This window comes from Etheostoma cragini, chromosome 11, assembly GCF_013103735.1.
Source record: "Etheostoma cragini isolate CJK2018 chromosome 11, CSU_Ecrag_1.0, whole genome shotgun sequence".
Classification (NCBI taxonomy): domain Eukaryota; kingdom Metazoa; phylum Chordata; class Actinopteri; order Perciformes; family Percidae; genus Etheostoma; species Etheostoma cragini.
In genome coordinates, this window is record NC_048417.1 from 8,727,566 (window position 1) to 8,751,565 (window position 24,000).

At 36.9% G+C, this 24,000-nt stretch overlaps 1 protein-coding gene across 2 annotated transcripts in view; it reads right to left on the bottom strand.

Annotated features, from left to right (window-relative positions):
* Positions 1-530: 530 nt before the first annotated feature.
* Positions 531-24,000, bottom strand: part of plekhm3 (pleckstrin homology domain containing, family M, member 3) — a 40,373-nt gene continuing 16,903 nt past the window's right edge. For both annotated transcript variants that reach the window (XM_034884725.1, XM_034884726.1), the window contains exons 4-8: positions 18,936-19,081; positions 17,772-17,965; positions 14,772-14,835; positions 7,539-7,696; positions 531-1,077 (exon numbers count right to left, since the gene is read on the bottom strand). In XM_034884725.1, the coding sequence (XP_034740616.1) occupies positions 915-1,077; positions 7,539-7,696; positions 14,772-14,835; positions 17,772-17,965; positions 18,936-19,081 (725 nt within the window). In that variant the 3' untranslated portion in view covers positions 531-914. The remainder of the gene's footprint in view (positions 1,078-7,538; positions 7,697-14,771; positions 14,836-17,771; positions 17,966-18,935; positions 19,082-24,000) is intronic.

Here is a 24,000-nt window from a genome sequence, read left to right on the forward strand (position 1 = left end):
ATTCCCTTTTTTGTTTTGCCTCACAGTGATTTCTTGATGATTTGAGGCAGATGGATAGTAAACAAAGAAAATAAATGATACATTACAGACTGACTAAGACTGCTGATGCTTCCTATTATCTTACACTTAAATCAGTTTAGAAAGGGATCTTTTAAATGGCCAGTATAAACAGGAAGAATTAATACAGCCAGCAAAACAGGTTTCATTGCTCATATGGGCACAACTAATGTTTTAAGACAGAGTTGGAAAAGAAATTAGCATTTATCCTTTTAATATTTTATTCCATTTTAACAAACATGAATCCAAGGTGACGACGATTGTTTTTCCCTATTAAGAAGAAAACTACACACTTGTTCCAGCCATCTCCCAACCCAACAGTGTCAAGGTTTCATACTGAAATAGTTTTGGTAACAGTATCACGTCAACATGAGTAGGGCGTAGATTGGATTAGTCAGTTCAATTTTAATTAGTTGTTGAAATTGTTCATTCATTTTCTGTCCATTGACTTATCGCCTCATTACTATCTGTTCCAACTATTACTTTGAATGTCTCCAGTTTATTAGTTGTGATTTGGAATAAGTGAAAGTAGTGAAATGGAAAATTGATGAAGATGGTGGAGGATGACCATGACGTGTGCTGTTTGACTACAAAATACATGTTTGTCAGTCTGTAAAGCCTGGTGCAGCCGTTTTCAGTTGGTTTTCTCCCTGCTCTTAACAGCAGGACAAAGGGACATTAGCTCAGGTTAGTCTTCACAGGTACACACACAAACCCTGAGCTCTGTCACAGAATTTGTCCTCTAGACACACAAATCAGAAAAACAGGCACTTTGTCCAGTGTCATGGCAGCGCCCTAACTGCTTCACTGTGTGTCTGTCTGTCTGTCTTGTGGGTGTGGTGTGTTTTGTGTGTGTCTCAGGTGTCTTGGTACGGCAGATGAAAGCATCCGGGGCTATCGTCGTCCGGAGACCAGAAGGAGGACGGCCTCTTGTGGTGGAGCTCTCTGCGAACGCAGCGTGGACACGGCTGAGCTTTCTGTCGACACTCGGTGTGGAACACAGCCCCACAGCCATCACACCTGCAGAATTTTGCAAGCATTAATTTCATCAACAAAAAAACTATTATTTAAAATCTATAAATATTTGAAGAACCTCTGAAAAACCGTTTTCATGATGAAAATGAGACAAAATAAAAGTGAACCTTTATATATGACAACTATGACACAATGGATTACATTTTTCGTCAGCAAATAAAAACACAACAATAATGTGAAAGACGGACAGAAAAAGAACCATGAGAATGGTACTGTAGGCTGTTTACATCCAGTTATTGCTAATTTCCTGCACGGTCAGTGTCTGAGTAATAACTAAGTCAACAGAGTCCAGCTTAGTTCCTGTAAGTCCTACAGTAGATGCAGTTGTTATCAGTTAACAGTTCCTTCACAAGTCATAAAACACAACTCAACAAGGAAGGTGTGTATGTGTGTGAGTTATAGTACAGAAAGTGTGTCAGTGTCTCTTCTAGGAATTAGTCTTATCTCTTTGCTGTCTGTTACGCTGAGTTTAAGTGCCAAGGATGATGCTCTGGACTGTGTTAACTGCCCATGTTGTGAATGACCAGAATAAGGCTTGTAACATCTGGTTAGATACTGTTTTGCAATGTCAAAGTCAATTAACTTCAGCAAAACATTCACTATGACAACATTTGCAGGCTTCAAGTCACTGTGGACAATTCCATGTTTGTGGATGGTAATGATAGCCTCAAGGATGTTCTTATAGTATAGTATCACACACGCGCACATGCACGCACGCACGCACGCACGCAAGACCCTTAACCCAAAAGGATGCTGTATGTGGCTGACCAGTTCTCCTAATGCTTAGGATGGGTAAAATGCATATATTACATTTCATTACACTGTATTGTACAATTGTATGTGACAAATAAATAAAGTTTCATCTTTCTTTCTCAAATATCATAAAAGGTCAAAGTATAGTATGCCATGAAAATGTAAAAAAGTGATAGTAATGTATGTCATTAAAATGTCATAGTATAGTTTGTTGGAAAAAGTCATAAAAGTCCTAGCATTTTATGTCTAAAAAGCCATAGTACAGTATGTTAAAAATGATAAAAATGTCATAGTAAGTTGAAAAAGTCATAGTATAGTATGTAATAAAAAGTCGTAGTATGATGTGGGGGTTAGTTTAAAAAAGTCATAGTATATACAGAGTCTAAAAATTCATAGTATAGTATGTCAAAAAAATCATTAAAGTATACTATTTTGAAAAAAACATATAATAGCATGTCAAAATGAACATGACAAAAAAAGTCATAGTATTGTATGTCGACAAGAAAATCATAGTATAGTATGTCAAAAAAAGTAATTAAAAGTCATGGAAGGTTATAGTACAGTATGTCAAAAAAGACATAGCCCATGTCAAAAAAGTCATATTATAGTATGCTGTAATAAATGTCAAAAGATGTCATAGTATAGTACGTAAAAAGAAATCATAAAAAGTAATATTATAGTATGTCAAAAAATTCATAAAAAGTCATAGTAAAGTATGTCGAAAAAAGTATAAAAAGTCATAGTATTGTATGTAGAAAAAAGTCATAGTGTAGTATGCTGAAAAGAGACAGTATATAAAAGAGTATAGCGTGTCAAAAAAAGTCATTAAAAGTCAAAAAATGGTATAGTATAGTATGTCGAAAAAGTCATGAGTCATAGTAGTGGTACAGTATGTTGAAAAAAAGTCAGCATACAGTGGCTTAAGAAAGTTTACACACCCATGCTAAAGTTGATTAAAAAAGGGAATAAAAAAAAACATATTTTGGAAATTGATCTTAATGCCTTGATTAAAAAAAAAAAAATAGAAAAAAATCCAAACTTTTAAGGACACCAATTTTCTTTGAGAATGAATTGTGTATTGTAAATAAAGAAATGTTCTTTCTTAAATTACAGGGGGCATGAGTATAGACACCCCTATGTTAAATTCCCATAGAGGCAGGCAGATTTTTATTATTAAAGGCCAGTTATGCATCCTGATAAAGTTCCCTTGGCCTTTAGAATTAAAATAGCCCCAGATCATCACATACCCTTCACCATACATAGAGATAGGCATGGGGAACTTTCCATAAGATCATCTCTCAATGCAAATCAAACCAGCTATTAAGCGAACGGAACTCAAACCATGACAATCTATTTGTTTGAAGAAGGGTATGTGATGATGTGGGGTAAGTTTAATTCCAAAGGCCAAGGGAACTTTATCAGGACACATAGTGTCCCGGGTTCATTAGATAACTGGTCTTTAAAAATAAAATATGCCTGCCTCTATGGAAAGTCATAGTGTAGTATGTCGGAAAAAAAGCATAAAAAGTCATAGTATTGTATGTGTAAAAAAGTTATAGTATAGTATGTTGAAAAAAAAAATCATAATATAGTACGTCAAAAAAGTAATTAAAAGTCATAAAAGGTCATAGAATAGTATGTTGAAAAAGTCATAGCATACAGTATGTTGAAAAAGTCATAGTATAGTATATAAAAAGAAATCATTAAAACTAAAACTCTATGTCAACAAATCTTAAAAAATCAACTTATAATATATCTTAAGATTCATAGTGTAGTTTGTCAAAATAATTAAAAAGTCATAGTATATTATTGTCAAAAAGTTACAAATGCATAGTGGAATATGTAAAAAAAATTAATAAAAAGTCATAGTATACTATGTCGTAGTATACTATTTCAAAAATCATAGTATAGTAAGTCGGAGGGAAAAAAATCATAGTTTAGTATGTATAAAAAGGTCATAGTATAGTATGTGGAAAAAAAAACATTAAAAGTCATAGTATAGTTTGTCAAGAGTCATAAAAAGTCAGTGTAGTGTGTCAAAAAAGTCATAAAAGGTAATAGTATGTTGAAAAAAAGTCATAGCATAATGTCAAAAAAGTCATAGTATAGTATGTCATAAAAATGTGAAAAACATCATAGTGTAGTATGTCATAAAAAAATGTAAAAAAGTCAGTGTGTCATTAAAAAGTCATAGTTTATCATATAAAAAGTATTATAGTATGTTGTAAAAAAATGTCAAAAGTTATTGTATACTATGTCATAAAAATGTGAAAAAGAATCATAGTATATAGAATGTTAGAACAGTATGCATTAAAAAAATTATAGAAATGTCATGGTATACTACGTCATAAAAAGTCATTAAAAAATGTCATAGTATAGTATGTCCAATAAGTCAAAAAAGCATTTTAGTTTTATTTTAAAATTCTTAAAAAAAAGGCATAGTATAGTCTGTGGTATAAAATATAAAAACTCATGGTATAGTATGTCATAAAAAATGTGAGAAAAGCAGCTCAGTCTGTAGGGAGTTGGGGAATCGGAGGGTCACCGGTTCAAGTCCCCATACAGTCTCAAAAGTACAGTGGTGGAATGTCTTAAAATATATTAAATTTTTTTATTTTATGTCATAAAAAAGTCAAAAATGTCACAGTATAGTATTCCATTAAAAGATGTCAAAAAAGTCATAGTATAGTAAGTCGTAAAAATGTCATAGTATAAAATGATGAAAAAAGTCCCAGTGTACCATTTGGAAAAAGTCATAGTATTGTATGTATGAAAGGGTCATAGTATAATATGTTGAAAAAAGTCCTGGTGTACCATTTGGAAAAAGTCATAGTTTATTATATGTATAAAAAGGTCATAGTATAATATGTTCAAAAAAATCCTACAGTACCATGCTGAAAAAGTCATAGTATAGTATGTTCAAAAATCATTAAAAAAAATCATAGTACACAGAATAATATACTAAGTCAAAAAAAGGTGTAGTAAAGTATGTTGTAAAAAAACACATAAAAAGTCATAGTAGAGTTTGCCAAGAGTCATAAAAAGTCAGTGTAGTGTGTAAAAAAAAGTCATAGTATAGTAGGCCAAAAAAAGTCCTAAAAGGTCAAAGTATGTTGAAAAAAAGTTATGGCATAATGTCAAAAAAGCCATAGTATAGTATGTCTTAAAAAAATGTGAAAAACGTTATAGTAGTGTGTCGTGAATAATGTCATGAAATAGCCATGGTCATAAAATGTCATAGTATAGTATGTAATAAAAAATGTGAAAAAAATCATAGTGTAGTATGTTGTGAAAAATGTAAAAAAGTCAGAGTATGTCATTAAAATGTCATAGTATATCATATAAAAAATTATTATAGTATGTTGTGAAAAATGTAAAAAAAGTCATTGTATAGTATGTTGTAAAAAATGTAAAAAGTTATTGTATAGTATGTCATAAAAATGTAAAAAAAGAATCATAGTATATAGAATGTTGTAAAAAATGTAAAATAAATCAGAACAGTATGCCTTAAAAAGTTATAGAAATATCATAGTATACTATGTCATACAAAGTCATTACAATGTCATAGTATAGTATGTCAAATAAGTCAAAAAAGCATTTTAGTTTTATATTAAAATTCTTTAAAAAGAAAAAGAGACATAGTATAGTATGTGGCATAAAATATAAAAACTCATTGTATAGTATGTCATATAAAATGAGAGAAAAGCAGCTCAGTCTGTAGGGAGTTGGGGAATTGGAGGGTCACCGGTTCAAGTCCCCACACAAACCAAAAGTACAGTGGTGGAATGTCTTAGAATATATAAACAAATAGTATTTTATGTCATAAAAAAATCAAAAATGTCATAGTATAGTATTCCATGAAAAGATGTCAAAAAAGTCATAGTATAGTAAGTCATAAAAATGTCATAGTATAAAACGTTGAAAAAAGTCCTAGTGTACCATTTGGAAAAAGTCATAGTATAGTATGTTAAATAGGTCATAGTATAATATGTTGAAAAAAGTCCTAGAGTACCATGTTGAAAAAGTCATAGTATAGTATGTGGCATAAAATATAAAAACTCATGGTATAGTATGTCATAAAAAATGAGAGAAAAGCAGCTCAGTCTGTAGGGAGTTAGGGAATCGGAGGGTCACCGGTTCAAGTCCCCACACAAACCAAAAGTACAGTGGTGGAATGTCTTAGAATATATAAAAAAATAGTATTTTATGTCATAAAAAAGTCAAAAATGTCATAGTATAGTATTCCATGAAAAGATGTCAAAAAAGTCCTAGCATAAAAATGTCATAGTATAAAATGTTGAAAAAAGTCCTAGTGTACCATTTGGAAAAAGTCATAGTATAGTATGTTAAATAGGTCATAGAATAATATGTTGAAAAAAGTCCTAGAGTACCATGTTGAAAAAGTAATAGTATAGTACGTGGAAAAATCTGAAAAAATTATAGTATACAAAATAATAAACTAAGTCAAAAAAAGTTGTAGTAAAGTATGTTGAAAAGTGGTGGAAATGGTATACAGTGGTGGAATGTTATAAAATATATTAAAAAATTACATTTTATGTCAGAAAAAAGTCAAAAATGTCAGTCTAGTATTCCATGAAAACATGTCAAAAAAGTCATAGTATAGTAAGTCATAAAAATGTCAAAGCAGAGTATGTCAAAAATATGTTATTCATTAAAAATATCAAAATTTCATAGTATAGTATGTCATAATTGATTTTGAATGTCATAGTACCATATGCCGTAAACATTTTAATAGGATGTCATAAAGATAAAAATGTCATGATGTCGAAGTTGCATCCATGCAGTAAAGACTAAAATGTCTTCACTGTTTTGCTCTGCACACTGAAGTTGGTCCCACAAAAAATGTGAGCAAACATTCAGGTAGCAAGCATGTACAAACACCTGCTAAACCTGAGGGCCTGGAACAGAAATGAATCCAGCTAGTAGCTCAGGCAGACACATTACTACACTTCATGTTCTCTCTCCACTCTGAGTTATACTGCTTCCGGAGGAATATGAAAAGTACAGAATGTGTTTTTTAATTCAAGATGCTTTTCCTTTAGGTTCTTGATAAAATGTATCTCCCTCCGAGGAACCTCCACAGAAGCTTCTGCAGAACAATACTTTATTTTTACTTGTATTTTTATTCTTATATTGGTTTAGACCTCTTCTGTTTTTTGAGTCATTACTGATTCTGATTAATAAAGGTTTATCTTTTATATATATGTGTGCATGCCCCTCCACACCGGTTCTGTTGTTCTGTTACATATATTAATTTAGAACATTATTCTCGAAATGTTTACATCGCACTTTTTAACTATTACTGTACACCTTTTTACCAGAGCCTAATATTGTATTTCTATATTTTAGCTGCTGCACTTTATATGTCTTAGATTCTAATTACGGGACTTGTACTTATCTGCATGACTACTTTACTGTAATTGTTGTGAATGTGTTTGTGTCTGCATACTACATTAGTAGTGCTTTGTGGTGTTGAACCTTACAAAGGTCTCTGTAAGATTAAAACATGTTAAATTAAATTTCCTGGGATCTTTTGTCTGACTTTTCCCCCTTATTCAAGTCTTTTCAAATCAAGTCAAATCTAAATCAGTAAAATTATAATTGATAATGATTAGATTTCTTTGGCTAAGTAAATGTTCAAATGTATAGAAAGGTTATCTGAGAATCTGTACCTCTTGGTGGCGTTCTCCTGGAAGGGGTAGATGACCTGTCGGTTGTGGCAGAGCTCACAGATGAAGCCTTTCTCTCGACACAAACTGCAGCTGAACACGTGGGAGCTGGCAAACTTGATCACCTTGGACAGGAAGGGCGCCAGTTTTCCATCAATCACCTGGAAGGTAAGGAGAAGAAGAACAACAGACAGGACATCACCAACAGCAAACACTTACGAATGTAGAAGCATTAGCAATTCTAAAACTCCACATGGCATTAGTGTGGATGAAATATGAAAAACTGATTAAAGGCATTTTAAAAGCAAAGACCTTTCCTTTAACAGCAGTTTCCACCCCCTTTTTTACATGATTTTCTGAGCTCTGTAAAGATACATGCAGCAATTCACAGATTTCTGTGAATTAAAGGAAGTAATATGTTGGTGCGACCTAAGAAATGTTTGAACGTGTGCATAAAATCTGAACTTTTTCTTTCAGAGAAAATTACAAATGGAGTCGCTGCTAAGTTTTCAGATTAGTAACAAATGTTTTAAAAAATATAAAACAAAAATAAAAAAAACTTTTTTCAAAATTACTTCTAGAAAGGAGGAATGCTCTTTGCCTTGGAGAAGAGATTGGACACAGGAGGAAAGGAAACTGAAGGAAGGAAGGAAGGAAGGAAGGAAGGAAGGAAGGAAGGAAGGAGGGAGAAAGACAGCGAATGAGGTGAACGCCTTTTAATGGCAACGCTTGGCAAGTTCTTTTAAGAACTGAGGCGGAGGTTTTGGCGGCGGGGGGCTGCAGTTGTATTGTAGTGAAAAGACAGTGGATGACTCAAAGAGAAAAAAATCAGTGAAAAGAAAGCTGTGTAGAATCTTACAGAAATTGAAAACGCAATATGGTTGCAAAGCTTTGCAGTATCATTGTAATAATGCATACAGAGCATGTGCGAGACAGAGGAACACTAAGTGAAACAAACTAAGAGAAAGAGTGGTAGAGATCCAATATACAAGAGATCTTGAGAGAGAGCAAGAGCCTGTATTCAGACACAAGTGGTTCCACCTGGCAGAGCTCTGGACCTCCCAATTATAACCTCTTTTATGCTGTTTGTTACACGGCTAGGGCGAGACGAGAAGAGGAGGATGTGAGATGGAGAGAGGAGGAAGAAGCCACACACAGAGGCAGCAGAGGTATACTGACCCTGTGGCACAGTAATTCATACTGACATTAATGTCATACTGAAGGCTTTTCCTGTAACAACTCTTAACAATCTATGATGTGAAATTATCACTTTGAGAACAAAGTGAGGCTTTTGTTTGAGACCAACATCTCACTAAAAAAAGGATCTGCTCCAGTCAGCATCTGTGTGTTTGACTCAACAGTTAAAGTAAAACAGATTAGGGTTGCAACCACTGATTATTTGTTCAGCGATTCAAATAAGAATGGTGTTGTGGCGTCATTGATGGTTGTTTCCGAGGTTGAAGAAACAACTGCCCAATCTATACCTTGCCAGCGCTCTGGTACAAAGTCTGTGTTATCTCCAATTGAGCCCAAAGTGGGATAACTGACAGCAAGCAAATTAATTATAATTGACAATGTACATGTCTATAACCTTAAAATGAGCCTATTCATATGCAAGCAATTGATGTAGAAGTGGTAGAAACCATCATTGCTGGTGTGAGATGAGATCTTAACTTTTATTTATAAATCATCTCTTATTAGGCAGGAAATGCTTCCAACATGTTTGTTAGGCATTTAACATTCAGTTTTATATGAAAATTCCATAGTGTGCCTTTAAGTGTCACTTACTAAGCTTCTTTTCTGTATGTGAGACCAAGCTTAGTTCAGTACAGATGACAAATGTTTCCAGGCAGGCAGGCAGACAGACAGACAGGTACTGAGAGTGACAGACAGATATATGTGTCCCCACACTAAACCTAAGCAGCCCTGCTCAGTCCGGTCCTGCCCGGTCCACATGACGAATGGCTCTCCTGATGGAGGCTGACAGGCTCGGTAATTAAGGCCCTCTATAATTGGACTGGGCAGAATCAAACGACTGGCAGCACAGCTCTGGTGGCTGACTGGTGCTCTGGAGGGACGGTGGGAAAGAAAGATGGATTGATGGCGAATGAGGCAAGAAGAGGGATATAGCAATATAAAGAAATCAAATTCTTGCCTAGATGCAATTTCACACTATAAGCACTGAACTACTATTACTTAAAGACTGATCTACCACTTATAATATCACACTTATTTCTCTAAACAGATATATTCCTAAATGTTCTTAAAATTCCCATATATCTGCTGTTGCTGCTTGCTATAAATATCCAGTGACCATTTTATTTGCTATTCCAAAGTATCAAAGTGGCACTGTCCCGCAGAGTCACACTGGGACAAACATTTAGACAGGAACCGCAAACTTCAACCCTGGAAATTTGCATCTTTGCCAACTTCCAACAAGGACATCAATGAAGCCAAATATTGATGGCTGCCCTGAGTTTCTGAGCCAACTAGCAGCCCGCCGGCAGACCTCTCACCGCTCTGATGGGTGTTTAGGCTTGGCTAGTTTGGACTAACTTCTGTCTCAAGAACAGACAGAATTTATCTTTTCCTCAAACTGATTTAAGAGTTCTTAGGAGGGAATTGGATGATGAATTGGAGGGATTTTGAGATGATTAACAGGATTGAAACGAGTCCTATATATTTCTATCAGACTACAGTTTCCTTTTTCCTAGTTTCAATCATTTCATCTCTTCAGATATCTAAAATTATATAAATCTACAAAATCTGAAAAAAAATTCTTTAATGAGTGGTCACAAGCAGACATTGATTGTGACATTCCATTAACAGCACTAAAAAGGGTAAGTGCAGATTTTATGATTACACATTTCCTTTTTAAAAAGCCCTGTCACATGTGTTCTTCTAAGCAAACAGACTATTTAGGCTGTTGATCATCAACCCCTCCCAGCACACAGAAGAGAGAGAGAGCTGCTATGAGACAAAGCCTGTGAACAACAACAGAAATCAAACTCAATTTGCCAATTGCAGAAAGCATAAATAAATATCAATGAAACACACTCTCTCACACCAGATTGTCTACTTTGGAGACAGGTGCTCTGGACTTTCTAGTCTCTTTTTTCAACTCAGCATGTCTCCTTTTCATTCATTCATTCATTACAGAAGCTCAAACATTAGTCTCCAAACTAAATACCAAGAACAGGATGACTTTCTAACACCTATATAGTGTCTAAATTGTCTAATTTTCTCAGTTTTCCAAATGTGGTGGGGAAATGCACAAAGTTAAAGGTTAAGTTATTGAGTTTGGTTCCTGTGGTTCAATAGTTCCTGGAACTAATCAGTTGAAAAGAGCTGAACTTCCAAAAACATTGGACTATGTAGAGGACAAAGAACAGCACACATTATGGATTTGTATGCTATGGAACTTTAATAGCTGTAGCAGGATTAAAACAATGTGAAATTTGCCAGAGGTGCTATATTCACAGGTCCATATTCACAGAAGGATTCTAAAGCAGCACACAGGACAAACCCTTCTTTACCCTCTTTCCCTCCAAACACGCCCCAACACACACACACACACACACACACACACACACACACACACACACACACACACACACACACACACACACACACACACACACACACACACACACACCCTCCTTTCCCTCCATCCATCCTTTTAAACTCCTCCCCCTCCAGTTCAACCTCTTATTCTGCTCCATGCAGCGTCTTTGTGCTCCAAAACCACCTAATCTCCTAAAACTGCTGTTTAACAGCCGTTCGCCTGCCCTCTTCTCTCTCTCTCTTACACACACACACACACAGCACCATTGAGGTACTAGAAAGCCAGCTGGAATTTGGAAAGACCAGCTCTGTTTGGATAGCTCTCTCTCTCTCTGACACACACACACACACACACACACACACACACACACACACACACACACACACGACTTGATGTATGTTTGTGGAGTCTGTCTTATCATGGGCATCCCAAAATTAACTTTGGAGTAACTCTCCAATTTTGAGTACTAAAAAAATCTGAATGTTGTGCACAATGATAACAGGGGCAAGATAAAAGTAGTTATATTTAATTAAATTGTGATTCTGATTATGTACTGCATATCATCACCGCTATCTGTCTTGTTTCTCAGCCTGTGTTTGAGTGCTCTTGGAGGACTGGAATCTTGGGTCGCCTAGTTCAGAGGAAAACTGGAGCACATTGATTTTTATTGATTTTGTTTAGGTTTTTAGGAAACGCAGTTAGAGTTGTGTGCACAAAAACGTTTAAAAGACTACGAAGATGACAACTACAATTTTGCTGTATAGAGATAATTAAAAATGATGTACGTTCATTATACGGTGGCAGTGAGCATGGAGTTGCAGTGAGCAGATTTGCCGTGGGAATAGGTTTGCTAGATATAGCGAGCAGATAACTTAGCCATTCTTCGACACACTAAGTGTCTTTACTTTCAATCAGCACGAGAAATGTGTAGGAAAAAAACACAAGGCAATCAATCACAGTTGGCGTGGCCTCCGTGTGTACACACATAGCCGCTATACTGTAGGTACGGTGTAACCCCTTAATGCAAAAGCATGAATATAGCTTAATCCTTTTAGAGTTGAGGGTGTACAGTTTTATCTTTAAACATAAACATTTTAGTATGTTATTATCTATATTGTTTATATTAGTCCGTTTACTATTTGTTGGCCAATTTCCAGGAGGATGAGGATGACTTCCCCCATTTGACCTGATCATTTAACTCTAACACTGTGCATTTGAAGGGTAAAAGCTCCACCTAAACTCACCGCCATGAGCAGAAACTGCAAATCTTTCTGAGAACCTTTAACATTTACTTAAGAGGCCTCTGTGAGTCTGAACAAGTGTGAGCAGAGAGGCATGCCTGACATTGAGGGAATGCCAGAGTATCACTGTGGGAAGCCAGCTGCAACACACAAACACCCACACACGTACTTTCTTACTACTTTAGTCCTCACACAAAACACTAGAAACAAACCCGAAAACCAGCAGAGGAAAAGGGCAGTGTCCTTAGACAAACACATATGTTTTCTACAAATGAACTGCTCCTAATGGGGGATATGGGTGGAGGCTATTTGTCGGGAGGTGAATAGACTTAGTGTGGTCCAGGGTTTAGCCAAGGGAGTTTAGCCTTCACTGACCTCTGAGCTGGAACAAAAAAAGCCACGTTGATTAAGAGTGTCATTTTATTCAGGAGGTAAATGAAAAGAAACAAGCTTGTTAATATGGAAAACCAATTAAGAGGCAGAGTGCTTGAGAATCTCCAAGAGAGGGCAGAGAGGGGGAAGGTTGGAGGGGGAGGGAAGGAGAAGAAGGAGCAGTGCAGGCTCTCTCGTTAAAATTAGTACTAAATCACCAGTTTGGTGTTTATGAGTAAATCACAGAGTTTAGCAGGGAAAGAGAGAGTGAAGGACTCTCTCTCACTCTCTTACTCACACACACACACACACACACACGCACACACACACACACACACACACACACACGACACACATGTGTGCAGAGCGTGTGTGAGGCCAAGGGGATGTTGGGAAGAATGGAGGGATGTCACGCTTTGTTTTTCTGCCTGTTGATTCTGAATGTAACCAATTAGTGAAGCAGAGAGACACAGAGTGTGGGACTGGAGGAGAAGGACGAGGACGAGGAGGGGGTCCACTTTCACCGAGAGAGTCTATGGCCAAGCTCTGAGTAGGAGAGGGAGGGTTGGAAAAAAACTGGGGCAGGGTACAACATGATGAACATAATGACAAACAAAAGAACTTTTCAGTCATTTGTAGTCGCTCCCCCCCACTCCCTAACTTAGTTTGACGACTAGATACTGAACTGCTGAAAGACCAGGTGCCATGTGTTTCTTTTTTTAATGCTCTGGTAAAAAAAAAGAAATACTCAACTGAACACATTTAAGCTGAGTTGGGCGGTAAAACTGTTATGAATGGCATGCACATTGGTAAAGACATGCCATATGAGAAGAAGGTTTTCTGATTAGATAAGGGAGAACAGCAGAGTTAAAGGTTTCCGCGATGCCAGATATGAAATCCTTCCACCAACACCATTGTTTTCTTGGATGAGGACACTTGAAAGGGCTAACCCTTTTCCAAATAGGGCTATTAGAGGGTATTACCCTCTCTTATCACTGTTATTACATGGACACTTGACAAAAAAACAAAAGGACAGGTTGTGTTTACTTAAAGGATAAGTAAAGCGTTCTACTATGTTTTTTAACTAATCCAATTCAAAGTCCAAATCAAACTATCTCTGTGGCTTTCAGCTCCGAGCCTATTGGTTCATTTTGAAAACATGCATCTTTTTTTTAAAAAGCTCACAAATATATAATATTAATATTACTTAAATAAATCAACTTGGCATTGTAGTTTTCAACAAATGTTGGGACTATTCTCAGCTGTGGATTACTGAAATACACATTTTGTGTGAATATTTCTTGCAACAGGATAGTTAATGTGGGACGGAGTCAAAAAAAGCTACAGAGTGAGTGAGTGAGTGAGTGAGTGAGTGAGTGCGTGTGTGTGTCTGTGTGTGTTCCCGATAATAAAGAAACAATGTCACCCAGTGCAACAGTTGGGCTCACTCATGCGTTTTCAATAGCTTTTGGACAACAATGGTTGCTCATGGCTGCTAAACATTCGCGAGCTAGCTAGCTGAATCAGCTAACTTATCAGATTAGCTACCATCTACTACTGTACTCTTCCGTTTTCTTACATCAAATAAGAATTTAACTGATGATTTGTTTCTTAACAACGTGGGGAAAAACAGATTAGAACGGGCTGCACACGTTGGCTAACTAAGGTAGCTAGAAAATGTTAGTAATCACCCGGATGTCTAAATCAACACCATTTTTTCACCAAATATTTTTATTTTATAATAATTTATATGAGATGTGGGCAGCTATTTAACAATCAGGGACTACGTTAGACCCAGTTAAGTTGATCTAAACATATCCTTTAATATAAATTAACCCATATTTACCTAAACTAATCCTTATCATAAAAAGGTTATTTGAAAAAAATGAGAATCAGCCCAGTCCAAGGTCTAAACTTAAACTGATTAATGCGTTTTTCAAACCAGTTTTTGTGCATTTAAGAAACGTGAAAGGCATCACTGTAACAATAAACATAAAAGCACGTAATCGTGTCTGTGTGTGTGTGTGTGTGTGTGTTTGTGTGTGTGTGTGTGTGTACCTGCTGCAAGTCAGCAATGGAGTACTGGTGAATATGCTGTAGCAGATATTCCCTGGGGAAGATCCTGTGAAAAGACACACAAAATAGAATTAAATAATAACCACCATTTCCAGCTTGCTTTTCCAACAAAAATGGTCAAGGTAAAAATGTAAAATGTTTTAATTCCCCCAACAAGGAGGTTATGTTTCCGGTTGTGTTTTTCCGTTTGTGTGTTGATTAGTTTGTCTGTCATCAGAATAAGGAAAAAACTACTGGCCCAATTTTTAAGAAACTTAAAAAAAAGTATCTTACAGTGCCGCAGTTGAGCTGCAGCTATGCCCGGTACAGCCCATATAGACGCTAAAGGACGACTTTTACGTCGGTTTTCGACGACGAGAGTCAGACAGCATCAGTATTTGATGACTTGGGAACGAGAACCGTTTGTCCAAGCATGTCTTCACACTGGCCTACCAGATTTAATATTTCACGAGCCTTTTAGTCCATGGTGCTATCCAAAAGTAATACAAATCTAAGAGAGTGTGAGAGAGTGAGAGTGTGTGTGTGTGTGTGTGTTGTGAGGCCTCCTCTCAGACCACTAAGATGGATGGCACCATGCTAAATCCTGTCTAAGCTGTCATGAGTGTCACCAAAACACAAGAATGTGTGTGTGAGAGTGTGTGTGTGTGTGTGTGTGTGTGTGTGTGTTATCCAGACACCTCATGGGGATGGACGTCACTGATAAACTATTCTGCCAATGGTTACTACATCAGCATTCAAAAGACTCCACACGCACTTCAATAAAACCTACACTGGCTCCTGTGTGGATTGTCAATGCCCAGATGAACAGATAAAGGTACTTTTTGGGATGAGATTATAAGCAGAAGGTACACAGATTCATATGTATATACAAACACACACACACCAATATTTGTCTAAGCCTTGAAAGTATTTCATTATTCAATTCCATATTTTATTTCAATATCCCCGATGTATTTCCAGTGAAGCAGTCACACCTTTGATAAAAATATCAGTCGGAGATTATGATCGTGTACTGAAGGAGGGTCTGATCTGAGTAAGCGTGTGTGAACCAGCAGATGTACAAAGTCCTATAAATAGGTGTGTTTTGTACGTGTGTGAGAAGAGGGTGGCTAAACACATTACAATCTAATGCAAACCAAAACCAAATCTTATCTTTCTCAAATTTATAATGTTCAACTTGTGTTGACTGTCAAAGATTGATACAACTTTTTGGATGCTGTGAATTTGTGGTGTTGTTATGATTCATCAACCGTCAATTAGATACATGGATTGAATACTGTAATTCTACAAAAAAACAAAAAAGATAAGCTACTACATTTGCAACTTGCTCTTACCACTTCAAGTATTACCACACACAGACACACAAGCATGCCTCATATGGTTGTGTATGCATCTGTGCTTCCATGGCTTTCTGCATGTATGAAACAGACATCTCTCTTCATGCCCATCCCCTCCCCAAAGTAGACTAATGACTAGGGGAAGGTTTTAGCGCCATGGCCCTCATCAATCCTGCAGTGTTTGGAAGTGTTGAGGCACTAGCTAATGGGACAGAAGTAAACACAGGACGACATAACGCTGCTCGTCTCTACACATTAAAACATCTTGATAAGATAGTATAAGATTTTACAGTTTAAGCATCTCATGTTGATATTCATCGACAATTGGTGTAGGCAACTCTGATATGGCCAAAATCTTCTATCCCGGTCCTTTCATATAAAATATATATTCCGATTTAGCATGTTTTCTTGTAATCCATTGAATAAATAGTCTATATGAAATAACCACAGGCTGAAGCCTCTTTTTGTATACTCATGTGTGAATTAAAAAGTTGACAAATGAAAAGTACTTTTTAATTTTATTAAGAAGGGCAAAATGAAATTAATATGCAAGTATCAAAACATAAAAGCATTGTCCAAATGATGCAAGTATTGACGCAACATTTTTCAAGTTTTACATTGTCTAGCCCTCTTACTCTGCTTGACTAATTACTGAACTAATAACACTTTTAACTGTAAAGTGTATCAAAAATACAAACAAAATTCCAGAAACAGTATAGATTCCCCTGTATTTAGAAGGTTTAGTTTAACCAAATTACAGCGGCAGATCCCTTTTTTTTATTTAAAAAAAATACGTAATACTATGGAGATGTTCTGTGGTGTTGGCATTCACAAATTTCAAAACTAGATACTGTTACTGGTGAATAAGTAAATAGGTTTTATGTGAAATATCATGACAGAGCATTAATCAGTCTGTCAGATTCCAGTCTGTTTTCAGAGGTGGAGGATTCTCCTTTTGAAAAAGTCTGATCAGAGTGTATTAGTGACCTGGAGCAGGGCAAGGAGCATCCATCAGCTCACAGACAAGGCTTTCAGAATGGAACCCCACCCAGGTAAAAAGTCATACCCCCCTGAACATCACACACATACACTGGCACACATCGTTTAATGTATATGCAGCATAGATACACACAGGAATGTATGCAGATAAACGTTATAACAATATACATGCATGCACTCAAACACACATATAAACATTCATTATACAGGGAGATGTACAGTCTGTGTCATCAATCAATCAACAGAGGAATTTAACAAATATTGTAGGGTATCAGTCAGTGTGATTCAATACCACATTCTGCTAATGTTAAACATGATAGTTGTAGCTGATATATTTAGAAAATAACTTTAAAAATGGCTGGACATCTCCTTGCTTACTGTCAATCGAGCCCCCCCGCAGATAATTTTGTAATGTCTATTTCTGTAAGTTTGGGTGAGGCTTTATTTTCTGTTAATTACTGCATAATTTGCTTTTTTGAGGACCTTTCCAAATTGAAATACTATATACAAACGAAAAAAAGAAGTGCTCGCAACCCTTAGACATGTACATATGATGACATTGCTTCATTTTGAGGGGTCACAAGCCAAAAGAGGTTGGACAACAGTGCTCTAAGCACTACCGCAATAGACTTCATCGCCAACCTACCTTCTTCTAAGGTCCTCAGCAACGGTTGCTCGGCAGCTGAACAGGTAGGCTCGCAGTGACTGGAGCTGCTGACGGAGGCGCAGCACGGTGCTAAGAGGCTCACAGTGCTCATACAGACAAGGGTTGAGCTGCTGGACGTCCAGCAGGGGCTCTTCATACACAAACTCCAGGAACTCCTTGGCCTGTTTAGACACCTAAAGGAGCAAATCACAGTTCACAGGATCGTTGCACCAAGAACAACAGATACATTGTTGTTGATGCAGTCTCACTCTGCCAGAACTTAGGAGGAGGATCTGGCTAGTCAACACAACATTCCAGGATAGGACAAAAACGTGCTCTGATTAATTGTCATTTCTTTAAAACCAATCACAATGAAGGAAATTGTTTGAGCGGAACGTGTACGTTCAAAAGTTGTTTTAGTCGTGCAACAAAACAAAAAAAAACTTAGATTGGACAGATAGTCTAGCTAGCTGTCTGGATTTACCCTGCAGAGATCTGAGGAGCATTTAACCATAGTCCTCATGAATCGACTGGAATTTTAAATTACAACATAAAGAAAGTGGAAGGTAACGTACATATGGCCAAAAAGAGTGAAATCCAACAATTTCCGGCGTTTTTTTTTCGGATTAAACAAACAGCAGAAAACATATTAATTACTGAGCTTTGAAGGTAGCTAAGCCGATTTTATTTATCTATGAACAGAACTAAGCTAGTCGTTTCCCACTGTTTCTAGTCTTTATGCTTAGCTAAGATCTGCAGGCTCTAGCTTCAAATTCAGATATGAGAGTAGTGTCAATTTTCTCATCTTAACCTCAGCAATAAAGCAAATAAGTGAATCATTTCCCAAAATGTCAAACTATCACCTCTCATCTGCAGCATTCCGCTTAAGAATAAAAAAGAATTACATAAAATTACATTCAAGCAGCCATTCCTACTTTAAACAGCCCTGTGTTAAAACAAAGCAAGTGGTTGTTAATGGCATGTTGTTTCAGATACAGGTGAGAAATGAAATAGGATCCAGGAGGTCTAGTGTAAGGAATTGAATAGATAGATAGTTTGAAGGTTTATCAGATTGTAATACACTGCACAGTGGTTTAAAACTTGGAAAAGTTATCCCAGTTGTTAGTTGTGTGTGTGTGTGTGTGTGTGTGCGCGTTTTGCCACCTTGTGCTTGCTGGTGTCCCAGTTGTGCAGCAGGCGGGCTGGGATGAGGAAGGAATTGTCCTGATGGCAGCTCTGGCAGTAGTACCAGCCGCTGTAGTAGCAGACCTTTGCCTTTCCTTTGGAGAGACCAACTGGACGCTGACAACCTGAAGAGGAAGTCATTGGGGACATTTTATTATTTGTGTGTGTGAATTATTGAATACATATTTAATACCCAAGGGTGTCTGAAAGTCTTTAACAATGAAGAAACCAGTAAAACCGCTTTTAAGTAAGTCTCAAAAGTGGGATTCAAACCAAAACTCTTAATGTGAAACAGGTATGTATATATCTCTCAGACTTATTGCATAATATATGATGGCATCTGTGTGTCCATGTGTGTGTCTTAATGTGTTGCACAAGTCATCTTTTGGTGTTAACAGTCAGCAAGAGTCACAATCAGGGGAACACAAAGGTTGTTAACCATATAACTTTCCGTTAATATATGTCAGATTATTGCCTCTTTCTAAATACCACACTAATTCAACCGAGTAAACCTGTAGATAATAAAACAAGATAGTCCAAGTTTACAAAGGAACCCTGACCCCAGAAAGGTAATATGTTCTTTCATGACCCACAAAAATGTATTTGATTAGCACTAATTGGAGAATTGTAGAGAAATCCTTACATTGAGGTTTTTCATATGATCTAGGATTTAATTTCAAACTTTTTTACAGTTGGGATAGAAAAAATGCACACAATACAAAACAATGGATGCTGGACAGAACATGATCAACAATCAAAGCAGTAAACTTCATATTCACCACAGATGGCTTACTGACACTGAAATGTCAAAATGTGTTTCTTCATGAACAGTCTTTGTGGTGATAATTAACAGCTTTTGGGGTTTTAAACAGTGCGCTCTTACAGCTCATCTTTAAAAATCCAGAGTATAGATACACTCGTTTGAGCCATTTTTAACTTTTACTATATGCTTACATACTTTATGCTTAGGTTGCCTGCCAATCGGAAGGTTGACGTTTCGATCCCCGCCCCTGTTGTCGAAGTGTCCTTGAGCAAGAGACTGAACCCCGAGTTGCCCCCGGTGCTGCGCATCGGTGTGTGAATGTGTGTGTTTATCTGATGAGCAGGTGGCACCTTGTACGGCAGCCCCGGCCATTCACACACACAATGTGTGTGAATGGTGAATGTTTCCTGTACATGTAAAAGCGCTATGAGCAGTCGTTAAGACTGGGAAAGCGCTATATAAATACAGCACATTTACATTTACATCGATAAAGCATCGTGACAAGCAGCAAACCATTTGTTTTTGTCCGACTTTCACATCCCTGTGTACAAAAAAGTGCAACACTGTGAATGTCTTCCAGGAGAAGCCCTCTAAAGGTGTTTCTCCATTATTAAACATCTATTGCTTCCTGCCCCTCTTTAAGACTGCTGGCTTTACTCTCCATCTGTGTGGCCTTTAGAAAAAGCTATAAACACTCATGTCACCAAGACAAAAACTATTTAAGTCTGCTGTTTTTGGTTATAAATCTATTTTTTGTTTCTATTTTTAACTCTCTAGTCACAAAACTAAATGTGGTGTTCTTGAGCAGTGCATAAATAATGTTATGTTTGACTACCAATGATGAGAAATCTCATCATAATGTGTTATTTGCTGGAGAAGCAGGAAATATAAATATTGTTATTTATCTTTCTTGTTATTTAGATTTCCTGCACCTCCAGCAAATAACACATCATGATACTAACCCTAACCCTCAAACTCTTAAACCACATGTTCATCCTTTAATTTCCGTTTATGTCCAAAACTTTGAGCAATCTTTTATCAATTTATTTTCATATTCTTTTTTAGTAAATCTTTTACTATTAATAGCCATGTTTGCTTAAATCTACCTGCCAAATTCCCTTGAAGAAATCCTTTAGATAGCAGAGTGTTGGTTGTTCCAGTAGTCACAACACAGCAGACTTCAATAGAAAAGTGTTTTGCAGACCTAAAAGACCAACGGATCCTAAGCTCTATTCAGGCTGATATCTAACTCACTGTCTGCATTGTCTTCTCAACTCTTTAAAGTTCATTTTTTACCCAAACACCCGGACCTGGTCTATGATCACACAAACAGCTGAGCGCCACAGCACTGCGACAGGTGTCCCTTATCCAAGAGAATCTACTCAGAGATGGGGCCTAGAGGATAACAACAAGTAAAGAGAGGTAGAGAAGAAAAGAAACAGAAGATTGTTATCAAGGTTTTGGAAAACAGAGGCATGGAAAGCTAAAGAAGAAAAGAACGACAGAGGAAGAGAGACGTGTGTCAGCTTGTTTGTGCTATAACTGACAAAGGGGCAACAGACAAAAAAGACAGAATGATCGGGAGATGAGAGGAACGAAGGAACTGCATGAAAGAGAAGAGTTGGATCAAATAAGGACAGATGAAGGCAGACAAAGAGAAGTTAGGTCAACTACGTTTCTATCATAGATGAGAATCTGATGTCTGAAAAAGAGACAATGGTTTAATCAGCACTGAGAGCTGGATTCCTGCTTTAAAGAAAAAAAATACTCTTTTGGAGCCGACTGAACTAGAGTTTAATTGGGGCATTCTGTCAGAAATCAATCACTTTCTGACCTCATCCCTATTCGATTTGAAAGATTTTCCACCTACAAGTTAACCCATATGAGAGTGTTAGTATCAGGGTTTTATTAACCAGAAGGAGGACGGACATGGTTCCTCAAAGTAGGCCCACATTGGACAAATTCTCCAGTTAAAATCATATTAGTGTTGTTCCCTGATCATCGGAAAGCTAACAAACAATGTTATCCACAAACGTAACCCAGGTTAACTCAGATTTGTGTCTTTAAGAGGTGTGGTTGTCCAATATGGGTTAACTTTAACGAGTAAAACTACTTTTTAACGTACACATCCACAAAAACAAGGTCCTTCCCGAGGCTATTTGCAGAGGCACCATTATTATGGTGCTTAGCGCCGCCCAAGAAGAAGATTGTTATTTGTTTAAAGGAATGCCAATAAACCAGAGCACGTTTTTATCCCATCCCGGAATGCTTTGTGGACTCGCCACTGGCAATGCAAGACTAGGTCATGAGTGACAGATAACGCCCTGCTAACAAGGTTAATATTCTGGCACTAGTGCTAACTCAGCAGCCCCTTTCAGTCACATGCACATCTTGCACATCATATTGGTCTCTCTAAGTGCTCTAACTACTTTCCCTTTTGTCAAGTACCGGGTTGTCTAGAACTTTTTGAAGGCCAGCTTGAGTTCGGTTTCCTTTGAACTTGAATATTTTTCTTGTGAGAAAGAATGTGGCTAAACTGTACACACTGCTTTTATATCCGTCAGACATTTGATCACAGTGTGAGTCAGACCACCTCCAGATGTGGTCTGGGCTGGCAGTTCCGGTAGCATTCTGATTGCAATACTTTCCGCCATTTTCCCTGTATCCCTAAAACATTTTACTGAAATCAAACCTAGCTGCAATCTTTATATCATCGATTTATCACGTTCCAAAGTCTTAACAATGGCCATTTGTTGTTTTCCATTGGATAAAATGATAGCTTGTGGATAACATGGGGGAAAAAAAGACAAAGTCTTATCTCATTGAAGGAGCCGTGATCAAATACATGTGTGCAATCCTGTAGGTAATTACGGCAGTGAGTTCATGCTGTTGTTGGGGTGGATACTCCTTCAAAAAAACCACAGTCCACTGGTTGGGAGCCAGCAGGCAGAGGGGATGGTCAACACTCAGAGAAACACTGTGTCACTTCGAGGAAATAGCTGACCACCAGTCCAGCTTTCTGGCCAACAGTGGCCTTGATTTTGGTCTGCTGCTGTTGGGACCAGAGGAACAAAGACACATACATCTGTAGCCTGCAAACATTTGCAAACTAAATAACAACCTTTATCCTTAACCTCAAATTCTATATCATGAGACAAGAAGAGAACACACCCACACGCACCCTGTGAATGGACTTCTACCAAAGCTGAGGGGAGTCTATAATGAGCTCTGTACAGTAGGAAAAAAGGCTAGTTAGGCTTCAACAGCTAATGCAAGTGGGACTATGGAAGAAGATAAAATAACACGGGTGGGAATCTCCGGGTACCTTACGATTCGATTCCGATCCAAAGGCCAACGATTCAATACCGATTATCGATGCATCTTGATGCAACCATTTTAATGCACAATTCCATGTTTGATTTTTTTTTAAATACATATAAATCTGACTTTGTTAGAATTTTACATTAAGGCTACTGGGGTTTTTATTTCTCACAGTAATCTTTCATGTCAGAGGCTCAGTCATGTTTCAAGGTGGAAAATTGGTTTCTTAGAACATGAAACATGAGGTGGTCAGCTGTAATATGATAAAATAGATTAACAGTCTTTATGTGTTTTGCCTAATTATTTTATGTATAAAATATTAGATCATATGTATACATACACGTGATCATTGTGTGTTCATTGGCCATTTTTGTGTGTTTATGTTCTGCACTCTTGCCTAAACTCTAAGTTGCAGTCCATTATCCCATCCTCTTTCAGTCACTTGTTTTCTGATTTGTACACGTCTGGAAACAGTAACTTTTAAATAAAAATCAACAATTATTCTTTTTAATAATCGATTATTAATTTATCACAATTGAGCATTGAATCGTTCTAGAGAGAATCGCGATGCATCTAAGAATCGATTATTTTTCCCACCACTACCAAGTAGCAAAAACACTTGCGTCGGGCTTTGGCAAGTGTATTAATACATCAAGTATACACTGTAAGTATATATGTTTATAAGTATAAAATGTACAAGGAAATAAAGTATATAAATACTCAGTGTCCTCTTTATTGGGTACACCTGTTTAGTCTAAAGCAGCATTTCTCAAACTTTTTTCAATATTTTATCCCCTTTGAATTGCTTTTTTAAGCAGGGTATGCCATGGCCAGAACAAAACATTATTGGTAGTAAAAAAAAAAAAGTCTATTAAAAAGGAAGTACAATAAAGCGCCGGCAGTAACAGATTCACTAAATAACAACCTTTTTTAAACCAAAACATTTAAATGCTACATTTC